Below are 24,190 nucleotides of genomic sequence, written 5' to 3'. Positions count from 1 at the left end.
AATTCCTGAGAAACATAAACTTAAATGCACTACTTCAGACAAATATAGATAAAGAAGATCAGACGGCTATTAAAGAAAAAAAACGTGGTTGATAAACCGCTGAGCACAGCACTTAATGGCAACTTAAAAAATGCAGTTAATCGAGATCAGCAAAAAAGCAAAGCAGACATGATTGATCTGCTCGCTAATTTGTCAACTCATGACTCCGAAGTTAACTTCGAAGAGGAGTCGAATTCTGATTTCCCTGATACCAACGCTGAAGTCCCAGAAGACTCCAAAAATCTTGATGCAGATAGATGCAAGCAGATTGAGCAACAGCTCAACGTAGCACAGGAAAAACGGACCTGTAGAATAATCACTCTGGAGAAGAGGTCGTGCTGAAGTTATAAGCGCTAGCCTATCAGAACCTACTACAAAGCGATTCAAAACCATTGGTGAACGTTGGGCTTTTGAAGTTAAAACAATGCAAGTAGTTGTCCCTGAATCAGGAGGTAAAGCAAAAGCTACAGAGGTCGCAATAGATATAGAAGTTGATTACCCACAAATTCAAGCAAATGAACAACGAGAATGGAATTATGAACTTAGCCAACAAGAACCGAGAGAGGAACAAAGAAGAGAACAACCTCGCCACCAACCAGTAAGAACGAATTTACCAACAAAGGGAACTAATAAAAATGCAAATTACTGCCTGATGATTGTAAGAGTGCTCTGTGGGACAGACAACTTGATATTAAATGGACACAATGTCCTTCAGTTGTTTAAACACATAGCGCAATTGAGACCAATCGACACGGAAGATATCAAAACGGTAGAGTTCTTGAATGAAAGAAAAATGGATCAGGTGTTGCTACATATCCACTCAAGATTAGTGAGACTTGATCTTGAACAACAAATTGGACCTAAAATCCTTGGGTTTTGATGTCTGTGAGATTCTTGAGGAAAATCTACCAAGAAGTCGAAATGAAAAGCTGCTAATCGAACCCAAGGAACAGATCAAAAGCAACACACAAACAGACACAAGGAGTGGTGAAGAACAAAACGGGAAAAGATTGGGTACAGAACAACGAGAGATTACTAGCTCCCAAATTAACCTAACCAGTGAGCGAAATCTTCGAGAAAATCTCCCAAAAGATGAAATAAAAATCACTATCATACAATCTACAAAACAACGAGATGAGGTTGGAGAAGCCTAAAACAAAGAAACCAGTGAAGGGGAGCAGGATAGGTGGAGCTGGCTAGCCGCAACTTTAAATTGCGAGAGAAAAAGCTAATGCCAAACGACACAGGAAGGCAAGGAGATATCCTGCGGCTCCTGGAATAGCCGAGGGTTCTTCCATCTATATAATACGAAATTGAAAGAACTAGAAGTTTTGGACATTATTTGCTTAGAAGAGACTTGGGTTCAAAAGGCGTCAGTGGCCGTAAACTATGAAATTGCACTTAATCCTGCAATAAAACAAACCAAAGGAAGGCCCAAAGCAGGACTAATAACTTTGGTAAAGACGGGAGGTCATCTAAAACTAATTACATCTGCAAACCTGTCCCCGTAAGTTCAGGTGTCACAAGTACTTGTGGAAGCGGTGCAAAAAAAGAATGAGAAGATCTTGCACATAATTAACATAAATTGGCAACATAAGGACCTGGATGATAGTGATTTCCTAGACCTGATCTGCGAAATCATTGATAAAATTTATGAACTGGAAAGGAATGCTAATATTATTCTTTGCGGAGATCTAAACATGGATTGCTTAACTAAAAACAATCGCAAAAAAATAAAACCAACCAGAACAGCGACCAGTTTATGCCAAATTACCGCAGCTTGGTCAGAAGAGATGGATGCCCGGAACATACATTTACTGAATGGTAACGTCAGAGGAGACATCCCCGCAAAACACACCTGGGAGAGAGAGGAACGTAAATCTACATTGGACTACTTCTATATGTCAAGGAACATATTAAATGAAGTAATTACATTAAAAGTGACAACTATGCACCAAAGCGTTCACAATCTGCTTATAACATCAATAAAAGCAGATCAAGGAGGAGAGATAGACATCTGGAACAGGCCATTAATAGTTGCACCAAGTAGACAGAGGGTGCGCCTAGATTAACAGAAAATTAACAACCTGACGGGTGCACTGGCTAAGATTCCAAGGCATCAGTTTAACGAAGGGATTGAATATAGCAACCTGCTCGGAAAATACACCGAATCGCAAAGAATAAACCAAAAGTCGATCTATAAACATCAACATATTTATAACACAAATAGTCCAGAAAAAAAGAGAACTACACAAAGATATTCGAGCTTTAAAGAAACTTGACGAAGAACAGAAGAGATTAAAAACTAATAGAGCATGGTTATCAACGCATAAATACAAGATCATGCAACAAGATGTTGAAGCAATGCTAGCGTTGATATCTACAAGAGCAGTGAGATGCTTCTGGTCCTAACCAACAACTTAGAAGCACCACAAGGAGCTTTGATAATAAATACGGTGACTGAACAAAAGTGGATCGATCATTACACCGAACTGTTTTCGAAACAAAACATAAGAGGAGCGAGGCCGATGGATGATCTAACAGAGTGATCACTTAACATCACTGAGGAGGACATTTTAATAAACATAAAAAAGCTGAGTTCCTCGAGGGCGCCTGGGCCCGATGGCCTAACAAATGCTCAATTGAAGAAACATCCTGAGGCTTGGGCAAACTTTTGCTGCACTCTCTTTAAAATCATTCAACGTGAAAAGAGAGTTCCAAAATTGTGGAAGACGGCAATAATTGTTCCAATATTTAAAAAAGGGGACCGCTCTGAGCCGAAAATGTATAGGCCCATCGCGTTGCTCGACGTGATTGGGAAAGTCTTTGCTAATCCAATTTTGAAACAACTAGTAGCTTGGATCAAGGAGACAGAGCAATTTGACATCCGGCAAACCGGCTTCGTAAAGGAAGTAGGTTGTTCTTTGAACTTGCTGATGATCAACATGTTAAAAATGGAAGCCTTGAAAAATAAAACAAAGGTATATAAAGTGTTCGTAGATCTCGCATATGTATTTGACGGTGTTGATCGGCAACTGTTATGGTCAAAGATGAAGAAAATGAACTGTCCTCCACACTTACTAAGACCAATACAAGAACTGTATTCAGAGACATCGAATTAAAATCAGGCTGAACGCAAAAGGCTCCTTATCAATAAAAACTGAAAGAGTAAATTAAATAGGGTTGCTCCCAAAGGACAGCCCTGTTTTATACCTAACAGCTGACGTCAGCAAAGACCTAAATCAAGTTGTAGCTTTTCCCCCAAAAATAAATGGACAAAATCTGGGTCATATGGTCTATGCTGACAACATGGTACTATTAGATCAAACACCGATCGGATTACAAAGAAAGCTGACGGCTCTGAAAAGATACACAGACACAAATGGCTTGGTAATAAATACTAACAAAACCGAGCTACTAGTGTTGCAAAATCTAAGAGGAGCGCCAAGCAAAAAAAAGCAAAGTACACATGGTCAGTGGGTGAAGTACAGCTTGCTCGTGTAACCCAAGCACAATATCTCGGCGTCACAATAAATTCTAACTTAACTGACAAACCAATGGTAACCAACATCCGGAGAAAGTGCACGATGTTGGGAGCCCAAGCTGCTACAATAAATAAAAAATACGGAAAATTCAGTCTAAAACCGGTGACGGAATTTTACAGAGCAAAGGCCATCCCGACACTAATTTGTGGTGCCGAAACAATGTTGGGCTGCTCCTTCAACACCTGGACGTGGTGTGAGAACACCTTTTGGTCAAGAGCTCTTCAACTGCCCAAAGGTGTGCCTGTCGCTTGCCTGCGATACGAATTAGGTCTTACATCAATCAACGCGAGAGTGCAATGGAACACTAACTTTGTATAGAAAGATTCTGGGAGCGGATGAACTCCCTCAATTTAAAATATTAAACTGCCCAAATAAGTTACCAACTGATACCATCTTTATGCAGTGGAAAGCAAATTGTGAAAAAATGTTGGAGACCATTGGAACAAATGCGGAAACCTTAAAACAAAACCCCAACAAAGTAAAGAAAAACTATGGGAATGTGATTGTTGCTAAACAATAGCATTAAGGGCATCCTATAGACGCATGGAAGATGCTCCTTCGGAACAAGAATGCTCAACAAGACACCGAAATACTTAGAACGCTTCCCTTGTCCAATAAGAAGGAAACGATTTATTATGTTCCGCCTGAATTTGTTCAAGACCAAACAAGTATTAAATCTCTGGAAAAGAAGCAAAGAGAAAGATGACTCGTGTCGATTTTGTCGACTGCAAAACGAATCCCTAAAACATCTGGTCTTGAATTGTGCACACTTCCAACAGGAGAGAGAAACTCACCTAAAAAAGGTAATACCAGGGAGTAAATACCAAACTAATGATGACATATGGGCGCTACTTCATGAAGGTTCAAACAGGCAACTAATGTTCGCACTAACGACATACCTTGGAGAGCTAGCAAAAAAACTGGAACAAAAAAAACACAAATGATGAAGACTCCAAAGTGGACTTTAAGAACTATGGTAGCAAGTGAGAACAGAACAGAACAGAACAGAACTAGGGAAATCAGAAGCCTGAGGGACTAAAGTTGCCAGTTAACCTTGCTATATATCTAATTGTAAAGAAAGAAGTTTTGCTTTGTTTTTATTATATTAAAAGTTCGTAATGAGCTGAAATAAAATATAAAATAAAAGGTTCCATGTAAACCAATCCATACACCTTCTTTCAAAATCCATCAAACTCAGCAGAAAGCAGCCTCTACACTTTTTGTATGGGGGGCGGTCTTGCACTGTGAACAAAACCACTAAGGAAAACAGACCCAAATCTGTTTCCATAGCGCCTGGTAGAGAAGGCGATCACATATCGAAGAGCGCCATCTCCAGATGGATAGTCTGATGCATACAACTCTGCTATTCCGTATCCAAGAAAGTTCTAGCTTTCACCCAAAGGGGGCACACTACCAGAGATACAGGAACTACATTAGCTTCATTTCAAACACCCCACTGACGCCATCTGCAAGGCTGCTACATGGAGTTCCAGCCATACGTTCACTCAGCATTACTACATTGACGCACTCTAAAGCAGATTCACATATACTGCTCGCTATCTATGCAGAGCATGTGATCTAAGCAGATCCACAAGCTCCAGAAGGGATACATTACTCACCGTAATCATTTTTTTTTGGTGTTTGTATCTTCTTAGATTCACATGCGCCCACCCTTCCTCGCCTACTGGAGTAGAAGGCGCATGTTTTCTGGGTCATCACTGATTCTGCTTTATCACACTGCATTCACGCTACACTTCATGCAACCTTGCGTAAGAAACAAACAATCTGAGGATCTCGATGCATGAAGGACCATGGGTACAGTACGAGTCACACTAGGGATCGTATTAGTGAACGTGCCCTGTGGACATCCGTTTTCGAGTTTCAAAAACATCTTGTAATGCTCTGCGACTTCTACTAGATGTCGGACTATGCTGAGCATGTGAATCTAAGCAGATACAAGCACCAGAAATATGATTATGGTGAGTAATGTATGCCATATATCATGTTAATGTTTTAGGCAAGGATGCATTTGGGAACAAAACTCCTAGATCCTTAACATAGCAAGATCCTTAAACATAGCATCCAATGTCCCACTAGCTTAACATTACATTACATGGCATAGCATGGCAAACCTAAGAAAGCCTAGCAGTTCGAAGCAGTACATCTAGCACAGCTATATCACAACAACATAGCAAAAATATGGTGTAATAGTGTAACATACCAGACAACATAAGTATGGTAGCATATACCAAGCAAGGTATCAAAGGAAGTGCTGCGAGGAAGCGGTGTTAGGGGAACCAGGATAAACCCAGCATAACATGGGGACTTGAAACCTGGCTAGAAATGGCCAAGAACCGGGAATGTTTTGTTACAAACATGGTCACCCCCAGACCTTAACACACACCCCTTCCAGTTTTGAGGTTTGCACTTTGGTTGTCAAAATAAGAATGGACAGCTGTGGTGGACACAAGGGAAGCAGTCTACACGCTTTCATCTTTGCATGCTGCAAATACTAGGACCAAAAATGTGCACGGTTCAGAAAACTGCAACAAACGGAAGGGCTATTATTGCCCCCCCGGGTTTTGTGCTGGCCTAGATCCCTGAGATAGAACCCAGAGTAGGCCTGATGCTCTGCCTCTTGAGGCACGGTTCCCTGTGTGGAAGTGAGGACACCTGCAAATAGAAGTGTTGTCATGGATATTTATAATGCGCCCGTTACCACCGTAGTGTTCTCAGTATCGACGCATGTCTGCAATGTGGCGTATTGTGACGCCCGTATGCGATGTCCATACTTTCTGAGGAGGAAAAGAAAGGGGGTTTGCATATGTCGGAGTACAGCTGCTAGCTCTTCAGCCATTTTTATGTTACTGCACCGTTGCATATGCGGTAGTGTTATGAGCATGCTTGTGCACTCAACTTTTAAATGACTGCGGGGGAAGTGTGCAGGTTTATTTCAAGATTTATTTTTTTGGGTGTTATTTGCATTGCACAACATTCACCATATCCATAGCCCTGTGCCACTGACCCTTTGCCACAGAAGCAATGAGTTGTTCCTCCTTTGGTGGCTTGCCCTCGGGTAAGATTTCCTAAGGGCGCACACTGTGCTAAATCTCCAACACCATGCCATATGTTAGAAATCTTCTATACTGTGCTAAATAGCCACCATAGGGTTAATAGCACCCAGGCTTGTCTGTAAATTGGTGTATTGTGAATGTGACATATGGAGATGTGGGGTGGGGATTGTAGCTGTTGTCACAAACATGTTTTCCTTTATTTAAAGACCTTGGTGATTGCTGCAAAATACAGCCAGATTCAAGAGATGGACCTTGACAGTTGGTGCCTGGATTCTCTTAAACAAATAGTTTTTCAGCAATATCAGGTGAGAAATTCCCCATGATTGATTTAAGCAGGGTGGGCCCCAACCCATTTTAGACTTGTGTTATGAAGCAACATTTCTTCAACTGGCCAGGTGTCCTGTCATCCCCTCTTCGCTATCAAGTTTGCGTTTCACAGCCATGAGCGTTTTTCTTGTTGGGACCACATGAACTTCCTGTTTTTGAGTGCTGACTGAGTGAGATTTATATTTGCATTTCTTTACTACCTCCAGCAGGGATCCACCTGGACATTTTCTGTTTCATGGCTTCTAAGCACTCCATCGGGAGAGATGGCCTACCCCTTTCGAGGGGAAGTGATTTAACAGTAAACAATGTGTGGACAAACCTTACATTACTGTAATCCTGTTTCCCCGAGCTTCACATTTCCCACCTAATGCGTTTTAGGAGCATTGCTGAATGGTTAAAGCCATGCATATTGTAGTGATGTTTTTGATGTTCTCGGGTGTACATCGTGTAAAGGCGAATGCTATAATGCTTTGCTAGCATATTGCTGTTTGTGCATTCATCCCAGCTTTCTAATGCTGCACTCCAGAAGGAAAATGAAGATTCAAAACAGTGGACAGTTGAGGAGGAGATGGGGTCTCCCCCTCACCCCCAGGCTATATCGAATAAGGCTCAAACGCTAAGACACATTTGGGGTGCAGGGGGAGGCGGATACGCACAAAGGGGGGGTGAACAATCACTGTAATGCATGTGTTAGGAGCTATAGAAGACACGTAAATGCGAACGCCATCTTAGTCAAATGGCAGCCACCATAGAACATAGGCCCAATCGCAGAGAAGAGTAGGTGCTTGAATATTAGGTCTCTAGCATATGCGGGAAAAAACCCCGCCCGGCCAGGTCCCACACGGCCCATGAAACTCCTCCATTGTTCCAAAGAGTTATAGGCCCTCGCCCGCAGGAAAGAATGTGCCGTGCAAGGTCATGAGAAGGGAGCAGCACGCCTCTTGGCAGTGCCATCCCACAAGACAGATAGCAAGGCCCCTGCCCCCAACGATCCCAACATAAAAAATACAGCTTTGCAATGCTTTCATCCTGAGACCCCCTGTATGGCATGGCATCACCCAGACCACCAACCATAAACCCTTTTCACCCCTCGATCGATCACGAACATCAGAAGACAAGGCCATTGCTCCTTCAGAAATGATCACGTGATTTGTGCAGCGAAGTGCAGAGTAACGGATGACGAGCCCAGCAGCAGATGGACCAATGGCCTGGCATTCCATATGGAGCAGACCCTATATGTGTAGTCACCATCCAATTGGGATGCTAGAATTGTATTGTATAGTATGACCTCATCATTGACACTGGCTGTAGAGGTACTGCACATGCTCCCAGAGGGCAGAACGTTCTTGTGCAGCAGAGTCCTTTGCTGATATTTGTTCTGTTTTGCGGAAATAAACCCTTGTTACCTTTGCAAGAGCATTGTAGGCCTTTTTCACTAGCTGGTTGTTTTTTTTTCTGGTGTGAGGGTACATGGGTATGCCTTAACAGTCCTGAGCTTCGGGCCATTTGCGGGTAGCGCGTCATGCAGTAGATGGGATGCAGGGTAACGATTTACACCAAATAATCAAACCAACTCAGGAAGATTGCAAAGTTTGTTTACTGTTTTATTATCAATTGTCTAAAACCGAGTTACAACGGACATCAACGGACGTCGCACAGCATTATCTCTCGCAGCATTTCATAAATAATTATACTTCTATAGTATAAACTCAACATACGTGACGTCCTACTATGTGGCAAATAAGAAATAACCTATGGGGGGGTTGTGGTTGGCTCAAGGGGAACAAGTATACTTTCTATAAGTGGTCGGGATGTGATTGGGTCTCTACAGTTAGGTGGACAACTCATGCCCACCCCTAGTGCAAGTCATCTTCATTAGTTATTAGAAACTCGGTACACTATTGGCTCTCAAACTGTAAGGCCCTTCATTATATGGCTCTACAATTGGTTGGCACGCTCGTGCCCGTCTGGAACGTTCGGCTCACTAGCAGCATGTAAGCTCATACCCCAGGTGTCAGGAGGTGGACATAAGTTTACCTCCCCACCCAATTACCCCAACATGTCATCACCCGTGCCTTCTGCCATGAAGATTCTTTGAACTTGGCCTTGCAATGTATTCTCGTCTCTGGGAATATAAGGGAGTGCAGGCACACGCTTATAGTTCTCGAATGCATGCCCAACTTCTATTTCCATCCTTGGCTCACGTGACGGGAGACCGCAAAGCAGCCCATTTCGCAGCATTTAATTGTGTTAAATTAATAAACTTGGCACTCGTGGTGTTCTTTCTTTGCACCTTAACAAGGGATGACTCAGCGTCTCATACTCACTGTTCTTAAAGCATAGATGACCCGTCTAGGCTGCCTTCAGCCTTGACACCAGGCCAAACAGCCCTACTCGATTCTTCCATGCTCCCAGCTAATTCTCTGCTGCGACACAGCTTTCAGCCCTTCTCTTCTTGGGTTGAACTTACTAGAATTGTGACACCAATATCCAGCTTCTATATAATGGTGGCTCCGCCTGCAGTCGATTCACTATGTATAGCTAGCTTCTATGATCACTTAGTCTACTTGCGTTGCTGCATCTGTACAGTTATTGAACGGCTTGCATTTTCTGCAGTGTTCTTCACACGTGCAATCTTCATCTTGCATATGAAAGTTTACTCAATTCCTTACTTCGTCATCTGTTTCTAAAAGGTCCAGTCCATGCATTCTCTTCTTCAGCCAGTCTTCTCCATGCGTCGCGCTCGTTTCGTGTGACGTCACCAACTTCTTTCTCTCATTTTCATATTTCTTTGGGGATCTCCTCCAAGAGACCCATCTCTTCGGGGAATACATTTGATAGGGTTTTCTTAGTGGATATCTTTTCTCAAAGATTTGATGCGGAACTCATGAGAAAATAGACGTGAACCATCTGTCATGTCTTATGTCTCATCTTCCATCTTGTTGTGCAGGTTTGTCAGCAACGTTATGGCCTCTGTCAAGGTCCGATTCTCCTCGTGAGAAGGTATGAACGTGCAACATGATGGCCCGATTTTTGGTGCAAACTCCTCCATCCATCGCTGTGATCATATCCAGGACATACCGGTTCTGCAGGGTCATTAACCTTATGGCCCTCAATTATTCCCTGATGGCATTGAATCCCTTTATGGTGGTGTTGATGGTCTGCAGAATTTCCCATCTGGTAATCTGCAAACATTTGGCGTTGGCCATCGTCTGGATCCCAGGCATAAAGATAGTCGTGAAAATTGAGGCAGTCTTGCTGAACAACCTGTGCTCATGTGGGATAGCATCAAAGGCTTCTATTGATTTTTCTGAGAAATAATTCTCCTTCTTTGTTCGATTGAAAAATTTGAGCGATCTTCTCCTCCTTAAATGGGCATCTGCTTTTGGAAATTCACCAATGTTCAGGTCACTTTGATTAATCACTAATGCTGAAGCATGGATTAGCACTAAGGAACACGTCCCTCCCCATTCCTTTGGGCAGCTTCATGCAGGCACTGGACCTACAAGCCCAATAATGATCCATCAGGACTGCTGATCCTTCCTTCATACCTGGTACATCAAAAATACGGCCGCACTGGTGATTCTCTCCAACTTTCCTTGTACCATTATTTCTGAAACATAAAGACGCAGTCTTCAGGGATAGTATCTGCGATGGTCCTCCTTTATCATCTACCCATGTCAAAAATCTTGCAATATTTGACCATTGATCTCTGCATTTTTTTTTTCTGCATTTGCCACAACTACTTCCCACTGTCCGGTTAATGTGCTGCTTTGCACACAGCCAGTCCATCAGCCCATCCTTTGCGAGTAAGCACTGTTACTTTTGATTTGTAGTTTACCTCTTTCCCAACATTCTCTTATTTCCTTCCTATTCTTATCCTTGGATTGCAGAATCTTATTTTCTTCAATCTAGATTCCTGCTCCATTTATTCCAGGCTGGTCATATTTTATTATTTAATCCTTTGTTTCTGGCTTCTCTGGTCTTTAAATCTTGCACCTAATTGTCTTCTTTTTGAGATGTCGCTTTATTCATCCACACTATGGATGCTGTTCTGCCTTGGAACTGTCCTCTTGTCATGCAAAGTGAGAGATGTGTCAGGCAATGTGCCTTTTTCACCGATACCTCTGTGGCCATGAATAACTTGGAGGTTCCCAAAGCATAAGGTATTGGGGAACACACGTAGCAACTCTCCTTAGATGTGTTCTGTCCGACCTTTTTCATGTGTTGATACCACATGTTCTTACCCACATGCGCTATATTATGTAGATAAGTGTTTATCCCTTCATTATCTTCCTCTACCTTTCTCTTGGGTCTCCCAAATGTAAAGGTTGTGTAATACCGTGAAGAAAGCCAAAAGCAGCTCTCCTAGTGGGGTAGGGGGGGGGGCTCATGGGGGCCTCTGCCTCAGTGGAAATTAACAAATCGGAAGTAGTTCCCGCCTTGGGGAGGACCAAAGGGATATCTTCCTTTTTTGGACCAATGTAATAGAGCGTCTGAAAACGGGAGAAATAGAAAGACAAAAGGAGTAATTGTGCAGGTGTATACTATGCACAAGACCATTAACATCCACACCTCTATCCATCCTGATACTGGCCGTGCTTGTTCATTCCTTTAAAATCGTGTTTACCTCATCATTCCTCATTTTTACTGTGATCATTTAAGGACAAAATAATGCTTTTTACTCCTGCAATTGCAATATCTCTATTATTGCTATAAGCAGTCTCCTGATTACAGGGCCATTCTTGGGATCCTGTAGAAAAGTGCAAACCTCAGTCTCTTCTGACAAGAGCCGGATAAGCTTGAAGAATAAATACAAAAACAGCAAAAATTAGCCTGTGTACATCCCCATCGGTCAGGACCATGGGGCCAACAAAATAGATACTGTGTGAGAAATTAATATGGATATTACTCTCGTTTCCAATCTTCAAACTCGAAATCACGTTCAAGAATAATTGTGATAAATCAATATTTTTCGAAAGTTAATTTCCAAAAAGATTCCTAAGGCTCTCAACAAGGGTTTGCACTCCTACTATATTATCTATAAGGAGTGTCCGACTGAACCTTGGTCCAAATGCAAAATGTGTATTAATAGTTGGTTGCTTTATCATCCTTCTTTGTAGTCTATCGAATCTGCACACGCTGAAATTCTTCTTGTCTTGCTCCTGGATTGGCAACAGTAGGAGGGGCGTTCTCGCCGTTGTACAATTTCACGTCGTTCAAGTGAAGCCAAGCTCACCTGCCTTAGACTTTTACTTCTGAGGGGGCTATATTTTCAACGCAAAAGGGGCCATTGAAACGTGGCTTGTGCCACCTTCTAGAACCTTTTAATCCGAGCAGTGTTACCAAAAAACAGTTTAGTTGCCGATAAAAGTTCAAGAGATTCGGTTGCTGGATTGTCTTCATCTGTGTTCTGAGACCGGCCCTGTTAGGGAGAATTTTCAGAAATGTGCTAATTCCCTTCTACCTTAAGAGACCCCAGGCTCTTTTGCTGGACTTATTTAATTTTTATCCTGGAGTGTAAGACCTTTTCCCCCCACTCTCTCATGTATTTTTATTTGATTTAAACCCTGTTTCTTTTGGAGTCTGACAAACTCCATAGGCATCATCTTTTTACATTGTGACACACAGCACCTTCAGTGCAGTGTCGCAGAGAAGTCCTCTGAATTTCTCAATAGTTTAAATAGCTTCGAATGGATTGTGTCCTCCACCGTATTCCACATCTTTGACATGTGATGTCCACAGCTGTGCACTTCAGAAACTGTTTCAACAGGGGGCGTCGATGACGTCGGGTCGATGTCCCTCGAGGGCGGCGTCACCGGATATTATAAATAGGACGCATGGCGCCTGTAGTCTCAGTTCTGTTTTTTCCACAAACGTGTTGCTTCATGAAACTCAGCGCGCCTCGTGTGTTTAATCGTTGAGATTTCTTTTTCTTCGACCCCTCCAACTCTGCGTTTTGGCTTCAAGACCTGCCAATACTGCAAGTCGAAAATGTCGATCACCGACCCGCATTGCATTTGTTTGTGGTGTTTAGGTGAGAGTCACGACACCGACGACTGTTCAAAATGCCAGTCGCTAACTGCCAAGGCCTTGCGGGAGCGGAAGGGGAAGCTCCAGGTAGGTAGGGGTTCTAAGCCCAGTAAGTCTTGGAAATCCAAGTCAACAACCAAAGCGGTGTCCACCGACGACTTGAGGGGTGACTCTCTGCGTCAAGAGGAGGTCCGGGGTTCTCTGTCCCAGAGTGGTTCCCGACACTCTTCTTCCTCGTCGTGCTATTCGCCTTCCCCATCCTCAGTGGATGGAGCCGCGAGGAAGGTAGCATGCCCGACGAAGTCCTTGACTCCGGAGGAATGGGCTGCCTTTAAGGAGCAAATGTTAGCGATATTTCAATCGCAGGGTACGGGTCCGGTCGCGCCTTCTAACGAAGCCGGCCAGGATCGTGTCATACTGTGGCTAGCACGCCTTCGAGCTTGGGTCCGCGACGCGACTCATCGGGACCCTTCGAGGTCCCATTCGGACAAGGTTTCGGAATGTCGCAAGAGACGTGCTTCTAGGTCTCGGTCCTCGTCCCCAGCGAGGCGGCAGCAATTTACTAAGGATTCGAAGCTCGTGTCCGTCTGACTCGGATGTCGACGATTTGCCGTCTTATCAGCCTTCGGCACTCACGACGCCGGGCTTGTCGACACTCTCAGCGTCGAAGCCTTCGGTACTCTTGACACCTTCGGGGATTTTTGCCCGAAATTGCTATTGGAGTACCCCGATGTGGTGGATCCTCCTAGGAAGGCTATGGCAAAGTCTGTTAGGCCAGTATTGGACTCCAGGCCCTCTTCTGTCCCCAGGCCAGGGTTTCAACTCCCTCTGGACGACATTTATGAAGAAGAAAGGTCTGATTTTGAGGACCCTGGTGAACTTGATGTGGCTCCAATTTTTTCTGGAGACAGTCAATTGGAGAAGTTGAGGCAAACCCTTCATGATGCTAGTGGTTTGGACACTTCTCCGGAAGTGGAATTTGGTAGTCCTTAGCCTGGGGCTCATGCAGAGTCTTCATACAAGAGGCTCATGGCTAGGGTCTCAGACTATCTGGGCTGGTCCGGACCTCCTGAAGACTTTGTACAGGATGATCTAACGGACATCAAGGTCCGTCCTCTGACCGTTGTTAGTTTCATCTCACCTTACAGAAAACAGTGGCAGCTGCTTGGCAGTCCCCGGAATCTCTTCCGGCTATTAATAAAACTTTGACTAAAAAGTACCGCCCTTCCGTTAGCGACCCCAGCTATTTATCCACTCACCCCACTCCTGAGAGTTTGGTGGTTCAGGCAGTTACAGCCACTTCGAGGCAGGCGGCGTACCCTACCATCCCTCCGGATAGGGACGACAAGCGCTTCGACGGTTGGGCTCGAAAGGTATTTTCTGCGGGGAGCACGGCATTGAAATCGGCCAACTCCACTTGTGCCTTAGCAAAGTTCTCACACACACTGTGGAACTGTGTTTCTTAAGCGGCTGAGCATATTCCAGAGGGTGAAGAAAGGGATGGCTTCCTGGCTCTTGTGCAAGACAACAAGGATGCTATGTGCGAATCCCTTCTGTCAGGTTTGGATACGGCACACAGTGTTAGCCGGTCCATGGCTGCAAGCACTGTTATATGCAGATTTGCGTGGTTGCGGACACCCCCCTGTGTTTCCATAGCTCCTGCTCATCCTGCGGTGCACGCCCTTGAATCTCAATTAATTGGATCTTCAGCAAATGATTAAACCTTTCTTGTTTTACCATAATCGTGACTACTTTCTCTTTGACATTTGGAGTATCAAAACTTGAGATATCTGGAGAATATGCAACCCTTTTGGCTTCTGCGGCTTTGTTCCCACAAGAAATGAAATCTGCTTGCTTATTGTGAGCGGCGCATTTAACGACCACTATGGCTAGTGGGAGTTGTAGTGCTTTAATAAGCATTTCCAATAAGGATGCATGCTGCACTGGAGTGCCGTCAGCTCGGAGGTAGCCCCCTCCTTTTCCAACATGCTAATCCTGTGTGCACGGTTTATGTCACATAGGCGGAGTCACTGTACACCGTCCCTGCCTGCCCTTCGTGTTTCATGAGCGTGACAAGTGCTACCAATTCTGCTGCTTGTTCTGAAAAATGAGATAGTAGCCCGACACTTGCTACAACTTCAAATTTCACATTTAATCTATGCCTTATTACAGCTGCGCCAGACTGCATTTCTCCACTTGTCTGATCAATTTTCGAAGAACCATCAATAAAGACAGTTTCCCCTCTTGACAGAGCATTTTCTTTCACACGAGGTATGTAAAAAATTCAACATAATTAGCAGTCCTGCACTTGATCGCCTTCTGCTATTGGTTCAACTACAAATGTGTCCAGATTCACTATTTTACATCTGACAATTTTGATAGTTTGGTTCAAAATCATTACCTCCTAGACTGAAGCTCTTTGGGATGTCAATGTGCTTTTGGGTTTCTCTAAAATGGCAAACGGAGCATGCTCCACGAAGAGCCCTAAAGCAGCCCATAACAGTACTTGTAGACTTCTCAATTGCAAACGCAGCGGCTGGCAAAGACTGCTCGCAAAGGAAAATGTCCTTTCGATAATTAAGAATAATAACTGGGTCGATAATCCCACTGTAATACACTATAGGCTTGTACCCCAATGTAGTCCTCCGTCAGTACTGCTGTCATGACTGTCCCGTTCGTGTGCAAAAGCAAGTCCTCTGCATAATTGGGGATTCCCAAAACAGGAGCTGTACAAATGGCTTTTTTCAACTCCTCAAACCCTCCCATCTCCTCAGTCCTTTCTGTTTTAACCTCATTCACCTGTGCTTTCTTTAAAGCCTGCAAAAGGGTTCTTGTGTACGAACTGTAGTCAAACACCCAGGCTCTAACATAATTGCATAGACCCAATAATTGTTGCATCAGTTTCACTGTGTGGTTTTGCGGTTTTCATAATCGCCTCGGCTCTTTCAGGTGTCACCTTTTTTTCCCCTCATGTGAAATCAACTGTCCTATGTATAACACCTCTTCTTGGCAATACTGTAGTTTCTCCTTGTTTACCTTGTATCCTTTGTCTGCTAAGATAGTCATCAACTGAATCGAGTCCTGTCTGTACTCATCCTCTGTGGGGCTACAAATTAAAATGTCATCTACATATTGTATCACCGCACTTTTCAAATCAACATTGCCTAGGTCCATCTGGAGGACCCTGTTAAAGATTGATGCAGATTCACAGTACCCTTGAGGCAGCCTAGTATGCTTCGCATGAGTTTGGCGGAACGTAAATTAAGTCAAGTCTTGTGAGTCTTTATGCAACGGGATTGACACATTTTTCAAATCAATCACTGTGAAATATGCTTCCACTGGAATACTACATAGTATCGTCACCCCGGTTAGAAACTAGAGCAAACTCTGCCTCTACAATTTGGTTAATCGGTCTCGTGTCTTGTATGAATCTCCACAACCCTTTGATTTCTTGACAGGATGCACCACAGTATTGCACGATGATTGATGGTACCAGAATACCTTGTTTCATCACTGCTGAAATGGTCTTTAATATGCCCTCATCAGCCTTTCGAGACATGGGATACTGTCTTGCTCGAGGTAAAATTGCTCCTGGCTTCAGCTTTATTTTGACTTTCCCTATGCCCTTTAATAATCCTACGTCCGAAAGGGCCTGTGGTCCATTTTCTATTTCTATTTTACTTATAAAGCGTCAAAGCCCTCAGGTATCCAGGCGCTGAAACAGGAAGTAAGAACGGATACAAAGATTTCTGTCTCCCTAAGCAAACAACCTAGTCTTGAGCAGCTTCATGAAGATGGCATGATTTTCTTCTTTCCGGAGTGATATAGGGAGCTCATTCCACGCCTGTACCACTCGAACCGGGAAGCGACGACCATTACCCCCAGGCTCTTCTAAAACAATTGACCTTCAGTTTGCATGCTTTTGCTGAATGAAGCTTCCTCGTGGGATGGTAGCTCTCTACTTTCTCTGAGATATTGGGGAGCCTACCCAAAGATGCACTTGTGTCCCAAAGGTAGCATCTTGAAGTGCACTCTGGTTGCCACCGGGAACCAATGCAGCTCCTTTCGGGTTGCTGTCACTGGTTATCTCCGTGCCATATGATGTATACGTACTGCTTCATTCTCATCTTTCTGCAGTCTCTGTATAGCATCCTTACTGGCACCTCCTACCAAAGTGTTACAATAATCTAGGCGTGGTAATATCCTGTGTACCAGTTTTGCACGTTATCCTTAGTGACCATAGGTCCAACCAATCTCAGCACTCTGAGATATTAGTTTTTCTAACACTGTAATCCATGTGGGCATCCGCATTGAGATTCGCCTCCATTAAGGTGCTAAGAGTCTTAACCTTCCTAGCCACCTGGATCAGATTGCCCTCAATGTGGAAGCTAGAGAAATCTTGGCCTAGATTCTCCTGTAAGGGCTTGGCTCCATAAATAATTAGATCGGTTTTTCCAGCATTTAGGCATAGCCAATTCATGGACATCCAGTTTTTTATGACCATATAGATGTTTAACCTCTTGGTCATCCAAATGATTTCCACTGAGCTCCATGGATATCTGAAAATCGTCTGCATCATTTGTGAAGAATATCCCCAATCTCTCCAATTCCACACACAGAGGCTCGATGGTAGACATTGAAGACAGCGGGGGACAGGCAGGCCCCCTGCGGGACACTGCAGACAATGGGCTCAGTGTCAGATGCAACATCTACCCAGTGAACCCTAGACTTGCATCCCTCCAAAAACGCCTTCGTCCACAGAACGGCTTCACTCAAGAGTCCCCCTATGGTAGCCAGTCTCTCCAGCAATATGCTGTGGTCCAGTAGATGGAATGCTCTGACAATTCTAGCAAAATCAGCAGCTCCGATCTACTCTTTTTCCAACATTGTAAGCATCTGGGTCTGGAGGTCAACCAAGGCACTTTCTGTGCCACAAGTACATCGAAAACCAGATTGTTTTTTATGCAATGCACCTACCACCTCCAAGTGTATTTGGAGCTGTCATAGCCATTTTATTGACCAATTTAAGAAAGAAAAGAGTATTGGATATAGGCTTCAGGTTTGCTGCATCATTAGGATCCAACCCCAGCTTCTTTAGGAGGGGCCTCGCCACAACCTATTTAATAGATTGAGGTATTGAGCAATGATTAAAAGAGGCATTCGCAAATCTGCGTAAAAATGGTGTGAAGATGCCACGATGTTCAAAGATGACCTTTTAAGGGGAGTAAATCCCCTGGACAACTCGTAGGATGCATGATCTTGAGAGCATCCTCGGCCTCCGAATTCGTCGCAGTAAAGAGGTGAAACTGCGAGGGGAGGAGTCGGCCCTATTCTGCTCCCTATGATCGAAAGGTAATTGATCAACCATCATTTTTTGTTGTCCATTTTCTATAGTATCACCAACAGAAGTGGTGCTTAATCTGTCTAACCCATTGCAGATCTTAGCTTGAGCTTTGTCTGCAAATGCCTTTTGAGTTCTTACAGTCCTTCTTTTATTTTTTTAGGATTAATGTTTTGATTAAGCACTTAAGGCTTTTCCCAAGATCTAAAATGTTTTAAAAGTTCCTTAGTTTCATTACCGGCCCTACTCACTTGTTCATTATAGTGGTTACATTTGGCTTCTATAATCTGCTCTTTATACTCCTTCTCCCTGCGTTTCCACTCCTTTATTTTTGGGATCTTTATCCTTGAGCCACATGTGTTGGGTCTGCCTTTTCTTTTGTTTCAGCAGGACCAATTCAGGAGTAGTAATCATTAGGGAAATCCCTGACACTCCGAAGCTTGTTAGGAGCAATCCTATCGAGCAATGCTAGCATGTGTCTGTTGTAGCTTTCCATCAGAAGATCAGGATGATCCACATCAGTGGTCTGTCATTAAAGCCTTCATACATCCCCCAAGAACGTCTGACTTGATGGCCCGATAGTTTCTCCCCAGGACCTTGCGTGGCAACTCATGTTGCTGCCTGCTAGGTATGGGGAGTTGGATCTGGCACGTAAGAAAGCAATGGTCTGACCGCACGCAGGGAGTAATAACACTTGTCGGTGTTAGATTTTCCCTGGCCACCCAATCCATTGTCTTGCCCTTTCACTGCGTGGGATGGGAATTATGAACAACTATATTCCCATTGTTCAATAATCTTTCCAGTTCCAGTGCTCTCTTGTCTCTCGGGTCCCCTTTCCATATGTCACCCAGGAGGATTATAGCACTATTCACTTTCTGCAAAGATGATACTGTATGAGCTCTTCGTTGAACAGTGGCATCTCACCTGGAGGCCTATAAAGTGATATAAAATGAATACTAAAGTTATGATTGCGGGTGATCTTTGTATCAAGAATATCACATCCTTCGCAATCGACTTTTCCCCCCTCATACATCCCTAAAGTGTTTTTACAAATGATGGCTACCCCACCTCCCTGACCATTTTACGATTTTTATTCCAAAGACAACAAAGCCAGGGGGGGTCACTTGCTCTATAATTGGGCCATGTGCGTCTGTAAGCCATGTTTCTATAATGCACTTTATGTCCACATCTTTCTCCAGGATGTAATCGTGAATTTAAATGTAATGTTTGGTTAAAGACCTAGTATTTAGAAGCACTAAATTCAAAGAGCTAATAGAGCCCAGGCTGGGGTTTAAGCTTAACTTGGGCATCCCCAAAAATGATTTTTGTGATTTGAGGAGCATTATTATCTTTATTAGGAACGTGTTCCTTACATTCCACAATATGCCAAGGGTTCATAATTGTAGTAGCTACTAGGTCTAGAAAGGACACCAATCTGCCCTAGGACACGCTCTATTGGTGTACCAGGGACTAGCCTAATAAGTTAACGCCTATATCTTGAGCAGGCTACAGGGGTTCCAGATCCTGTGCACGTACCTTCTAAATGAGATCACTTCAACTGTGAAGAGCTAGACCTGGATGATTTCCTGGGCGGGGAAAGCGGGACCCAGCGTCTCCCAAGGTAGACAAGCGTAGACCAGCTGGTCCCCGATGCGCTGGCGCTGACGCGCCTGACCAAAAACTAAATGTGTTAAAACTACAAGGCCGCCGCGACTTGTAGTTTCTTTAGAATGTTTTGTTGTCTTCCGTACTCGAACTAACTAAAGTGCTTGGAAAGCAGGCAATTACACAACAACTGTGATGAGAAGTTACTTTATGACGGTGGCTAAAAACAATGCGCATAGTAAAACAGCGTTTCAAGAAACACGAGCGAATACATCCTAGGGTCCTATTCTAAAGAATCACGGTTCATGCACACAATAATGGCTAAAATATTTTCTATAAAAGTACAATTGAGTATAGAGCCTAAAACACACAGGCTGAAAGATTTAAGCTACATAGGACACTTGTCACCTTCTCCAAGTCTTCCTAAAAAAAAATTCTGGATGCTGCCGCATTGCCATTCGCTGTGGGATTTCCCTCTTCTCTATTCTTATCCAGTATTTGTCTGTTGGGTCCTCTCTAAACATATCAGTAATGTCAGTCAACCTGTACCCTTCTTCGAGAGCCATTACTGTCCTCCATGGTCTACCCTCATCATCCGTTCCTTCGAGCATTGCCATTTCCCTATGGCTGCTTCTAATTCTATAGGGATAGTCTGTCCCCCCCCCCTCTTCGTCCATAGGTATCTATGGTCTGAACAAGAGTTCTTCAGGCATCCTCAGTCTTCCCCACTAAACCAGGTAGCCATGTCAGTAAAATGTTCACCCCATAAAGAAAAACCTCTGGCTCTACTGGAACGCCTCACAGAGCCATTTTCCTTGTGAAGGCCAGTATAAATTCGCCCCCATTTAAGTAGTATATTCCGGGAGTGGAACACACTATTCCTTCATCAGTAAATGAAATCGTCATGTTAAGTTTGTCATCAATTCTCTTCCTAAAATGTTAACTGGTGTCTGTCGTGAATACAACAATGGAACAGACTGGTCACACTCTCCTATAGAGACTGGTAATTCATCAGTAAAAGGAACTCGACTCATAGTTCCAGAGAACCCTTGAGCATTCATGGCAATTCCCGACATTGGATATTTTCCCACTCGTATACATGAACGAGTAGCCCCAGTGTCTACTAGAAAAGATGTGCCTCATATCGTCCCATCAACCCTTGGTTCCTCTCGGGGTCTGGTGTCGCTGATGGCACTGAACACATCAGGTCGCTGTCCTAGACGGCCTGCTGGGCTTTAGTAGCGCTTTATACATTTTAAATATAAAATACATGCATACCCCCGTACCTGTGAAAGGATTTCCTCCCACCACAGTGGCACCTCCTATTCTAGGTGTCAGTAATTGTCCCGTGTATGCATACTGGTGTCTGCATATTGCACTGCCCTTGCGTTGGATTAATTTGCACTTGCTCTGGTTGCTGTGTCTGTGGCATTCGTGGCGCTTGTGTCTGATCTTGGGCAAAACCTTCCCTAGTTTGTGTTATATGGTGGAAGATGTAAGGGTGGCTCTGATTACGCTCGCACCAGAATAAATAATACACCCCTCTAGCGAAATAAGGCCAAGAGACTATCTTGTAACGTTAATACCTTTAACCTTACAAAAATGTCTGCCTAAAAGGGGTCTTGCCTAACCATAAAGCGCTTGAGGGTGCGGGAGGACCCTGGTTCCTTCCCAACATCCCCCCCTTTTGTTACTTGTACAGTAACAAGCTCATCCCCACCCAACTTATCTACAACCCCAAAAATATCAGTTTGTTTCGCTGTTTATTGTATGGCAAGGTCTTTTAGATCCCCCAATTGATACAATCATCTTTGCACTATTATGAGCTATACTGACACCACATCGGAGACGCAATTGGCACGTGCAGAAGAGGACCAAGAAGAATATAACAGGCACCAGTATTTTTACTGCTGCCCCAGCCATGACGGACCCAATCAAAGGCAAGCGATAGCCAATCCTTGTTCTGGAATCCACCTTCTTTCTTCATTTGAACATCTAGATTGTGCACTGCCTCGGTGACTTGGGATATTGACCCATTCTCAGCATCCTCCGGGGGTACAAAAGAGCAGCAGCTGCTTCCCAACTTTTTACACACTCCTCCTTCTATGGCTGTTAGCAAATCCAGCATGTAGCGATTTTGCATCGTCATAAGTCTCAATGCACGGATCTCTTGATGGCGTTGAACCCATTCTCTCTGTCATTGGTCAGTTAGACTTTCTCCCATTGGATGATCTGAACCCACATGTCGTTTGCAGCTGCTTGTACCCCAGAAGCCAAAAAAGATGAGTGTCTGCTGAGATAAAAAGTCTATACTAGTCAGGTATTCCTCGGAGCAGTGTGGAAGATTCTTTTGATATGCAGTTCGATCTCTTCTTTCTTCTTAGTTGAAATCATTTTTTCTGGAAGCATACGACATTCTTGTGTGATCGGCACGTCTTTCTGCTTCTTTACGCGCTGTAGTGACTGTTGGCACCTTGACACGTATTCCTTTTCCCTTCAGGTGGTGTTCTGGGATTACTAGTAGTACTGAGTGCAAGGTGGCCAGTCAACACTTGCCCCTCCAGGAAGGTGGTAGGTGCCAGTAGGCTTGTCTGCCACAAACCTAGTAGTAATCCATCACCACTGACATACCTTTTGTCATATCCAGGATCACAAGAGTGGGGCTGCACTGTGTGTTTGCGCCAACAGGAACTGTTCCTTTATTGCTAAAACAAAGTTCATAGTCCATGTCTCTAGTATTCACACTGGCTTCTCCATTGTTGCAATCCATGTTAGCCTTGTGATGTATTGGGGCCATATTTGCGCACACATAGTCTCTACTTGGGCTATTGTTTCTTTGCTGTACTCTATCAGTCCATCTGCTGGGCACATCACTTTGGTGTCCTGCCATTTGTCGTTGACATGCGAGTGACCTCCCAAGGAAAAATATGATGCCTGTAGACACTTGCTGTATTTCGTACTGCCATTGCATAGCGCTGGGTCTAGATCAATTCTCCTCAACTGCACAGTGTGTGCCTGTTCTTTATCCTACATAGTGCAAGATGTACCTGGCATTGTGCCTCTTTAATTGGGACTGGATGTGGAACTCAAACCTTAGGAGCCCCTGGCGCATGTCGGATAAGTGCACACACGTAACTGCTTTCATATATCATTTCTTCCTGCAGTACACATATCGGAATACCAGCTGTTGGATGATTGAGTACTGAATTTCAGAAATGGCGTCCAATCCCTTATATATCATACGTCATTCGTATGTCCCGTTTTATTAGTCTACGAAAACCTGTAGGGATGGCCGGCAAAAAGTGAGACATTGATTCTTTTTTATCATAGACTTATTCATACTAGCATTATTTATATGTAACTGTACATCCCACCCTTCATATAGCCACCCCATATAAGACATACCTTCATACACTCCAACAACCACGACCAGTGTCGTACAAAACAATATAATACCTAAAAGCATAATTCCTAGAACAAATGGCGTTCTTTTTAACATTATCCCCACAAAACAGAGGTTTGAACACGTCAGTCAGGCATCTATGCGACTGAGGACTCCTCCTTCCCTTTGGCTGGTGGGAACAACCAATCCCAAGACTAACTTTGAAATGAGACATATCCCGAGGTCCTTGGAGCTTCCAGAGCTGTGGAACCCCAATACCAGGAGACCTGCCCATTTCGAGTTTGTTGTGTAAAGGCCAAATCTGTCCAAATCTTTGCTGAGCCCATAAGGACACTCCAGAGATCGAATCCAACTGGCCCAGACCCCCTCAGCAGAGTGTGGGACTGCAGGAAGCGAAGATGATTGACCGGCGATCTGTGTCCTTTGTTGGTGCTGCTGAAAAGGTGCCAAAACCGCAGAGTGAACCAAGAAGTTGCTGAAAGACGTGCTACACAGGTCTTCCCTTGAGACTGCTGCTGAGAGACACTGTCCATTGTCCTGCCTTTCGTCCACAGACCAAGGAATCTAGAGGTCAGGTCTAGAGCTGCCACATCGCGGAGGAACCAACACCTTTTCAAATGAAAGGTGCTGTGGGGGGAAAAAGGTATTGCTTACCCAATTCCAAGAAGTCTCTCCAGAGCATTGGAGTGCACGTTTAGGTGTCCAGAGCAACCCCATCTTTCCTCTGACCCGAGCTGCTGCATGTGTCCCCTACTCAAGTCCGTTTGTAGGTCTCCTTTGTTTGTTGCTAACTTGCTGCTTCAGTAATTTTAGACCCTGGAAG

General features: G+C 44.0%; 1 protein-coding gene across 1 annotated transcript in view; it reads left to right on the top strand.

Moving 5' to 3' along the window:
- CENPN (centromere protein N) overlaps nt 1-24,190 on the top strand; it is a 270,163-nt gene that overhangs the window by 86,752 nt on the left and 159,221 nt on the right. The window contains exon 7 of the mRNA XM_069652847.1: nt 6,865-6,963. Within this exon, the coding sequence (XP_069508948.1) occupies nt 6,865-6,963 (99 nt within the window). The remainder of the gene's footprint in view (nt 1-6,864; nt 6,964-24,190) is intronic.

This window comes from Ambystoma mexicanum, chromosome 1p (genome assembly GCF_040938575.1).
Source record: "Ambystoma mexicanum isolate Mex_15411 chromosome 1p, UKY_AmexF1_1, whole genome shotgun sequence".
NCBI classification, from domain to species: Eukaryota; Metazoa; Chordata; class Amphibia; order Caudata; family Ambystomatidae; genus Ambystoma; species Ambystoma mexicanum.
The sequence above is the reverse complement of the archived record's forward strand: the minus strand, read 5'-3'. Positions and strand labels throughout refer to the sequence as shown.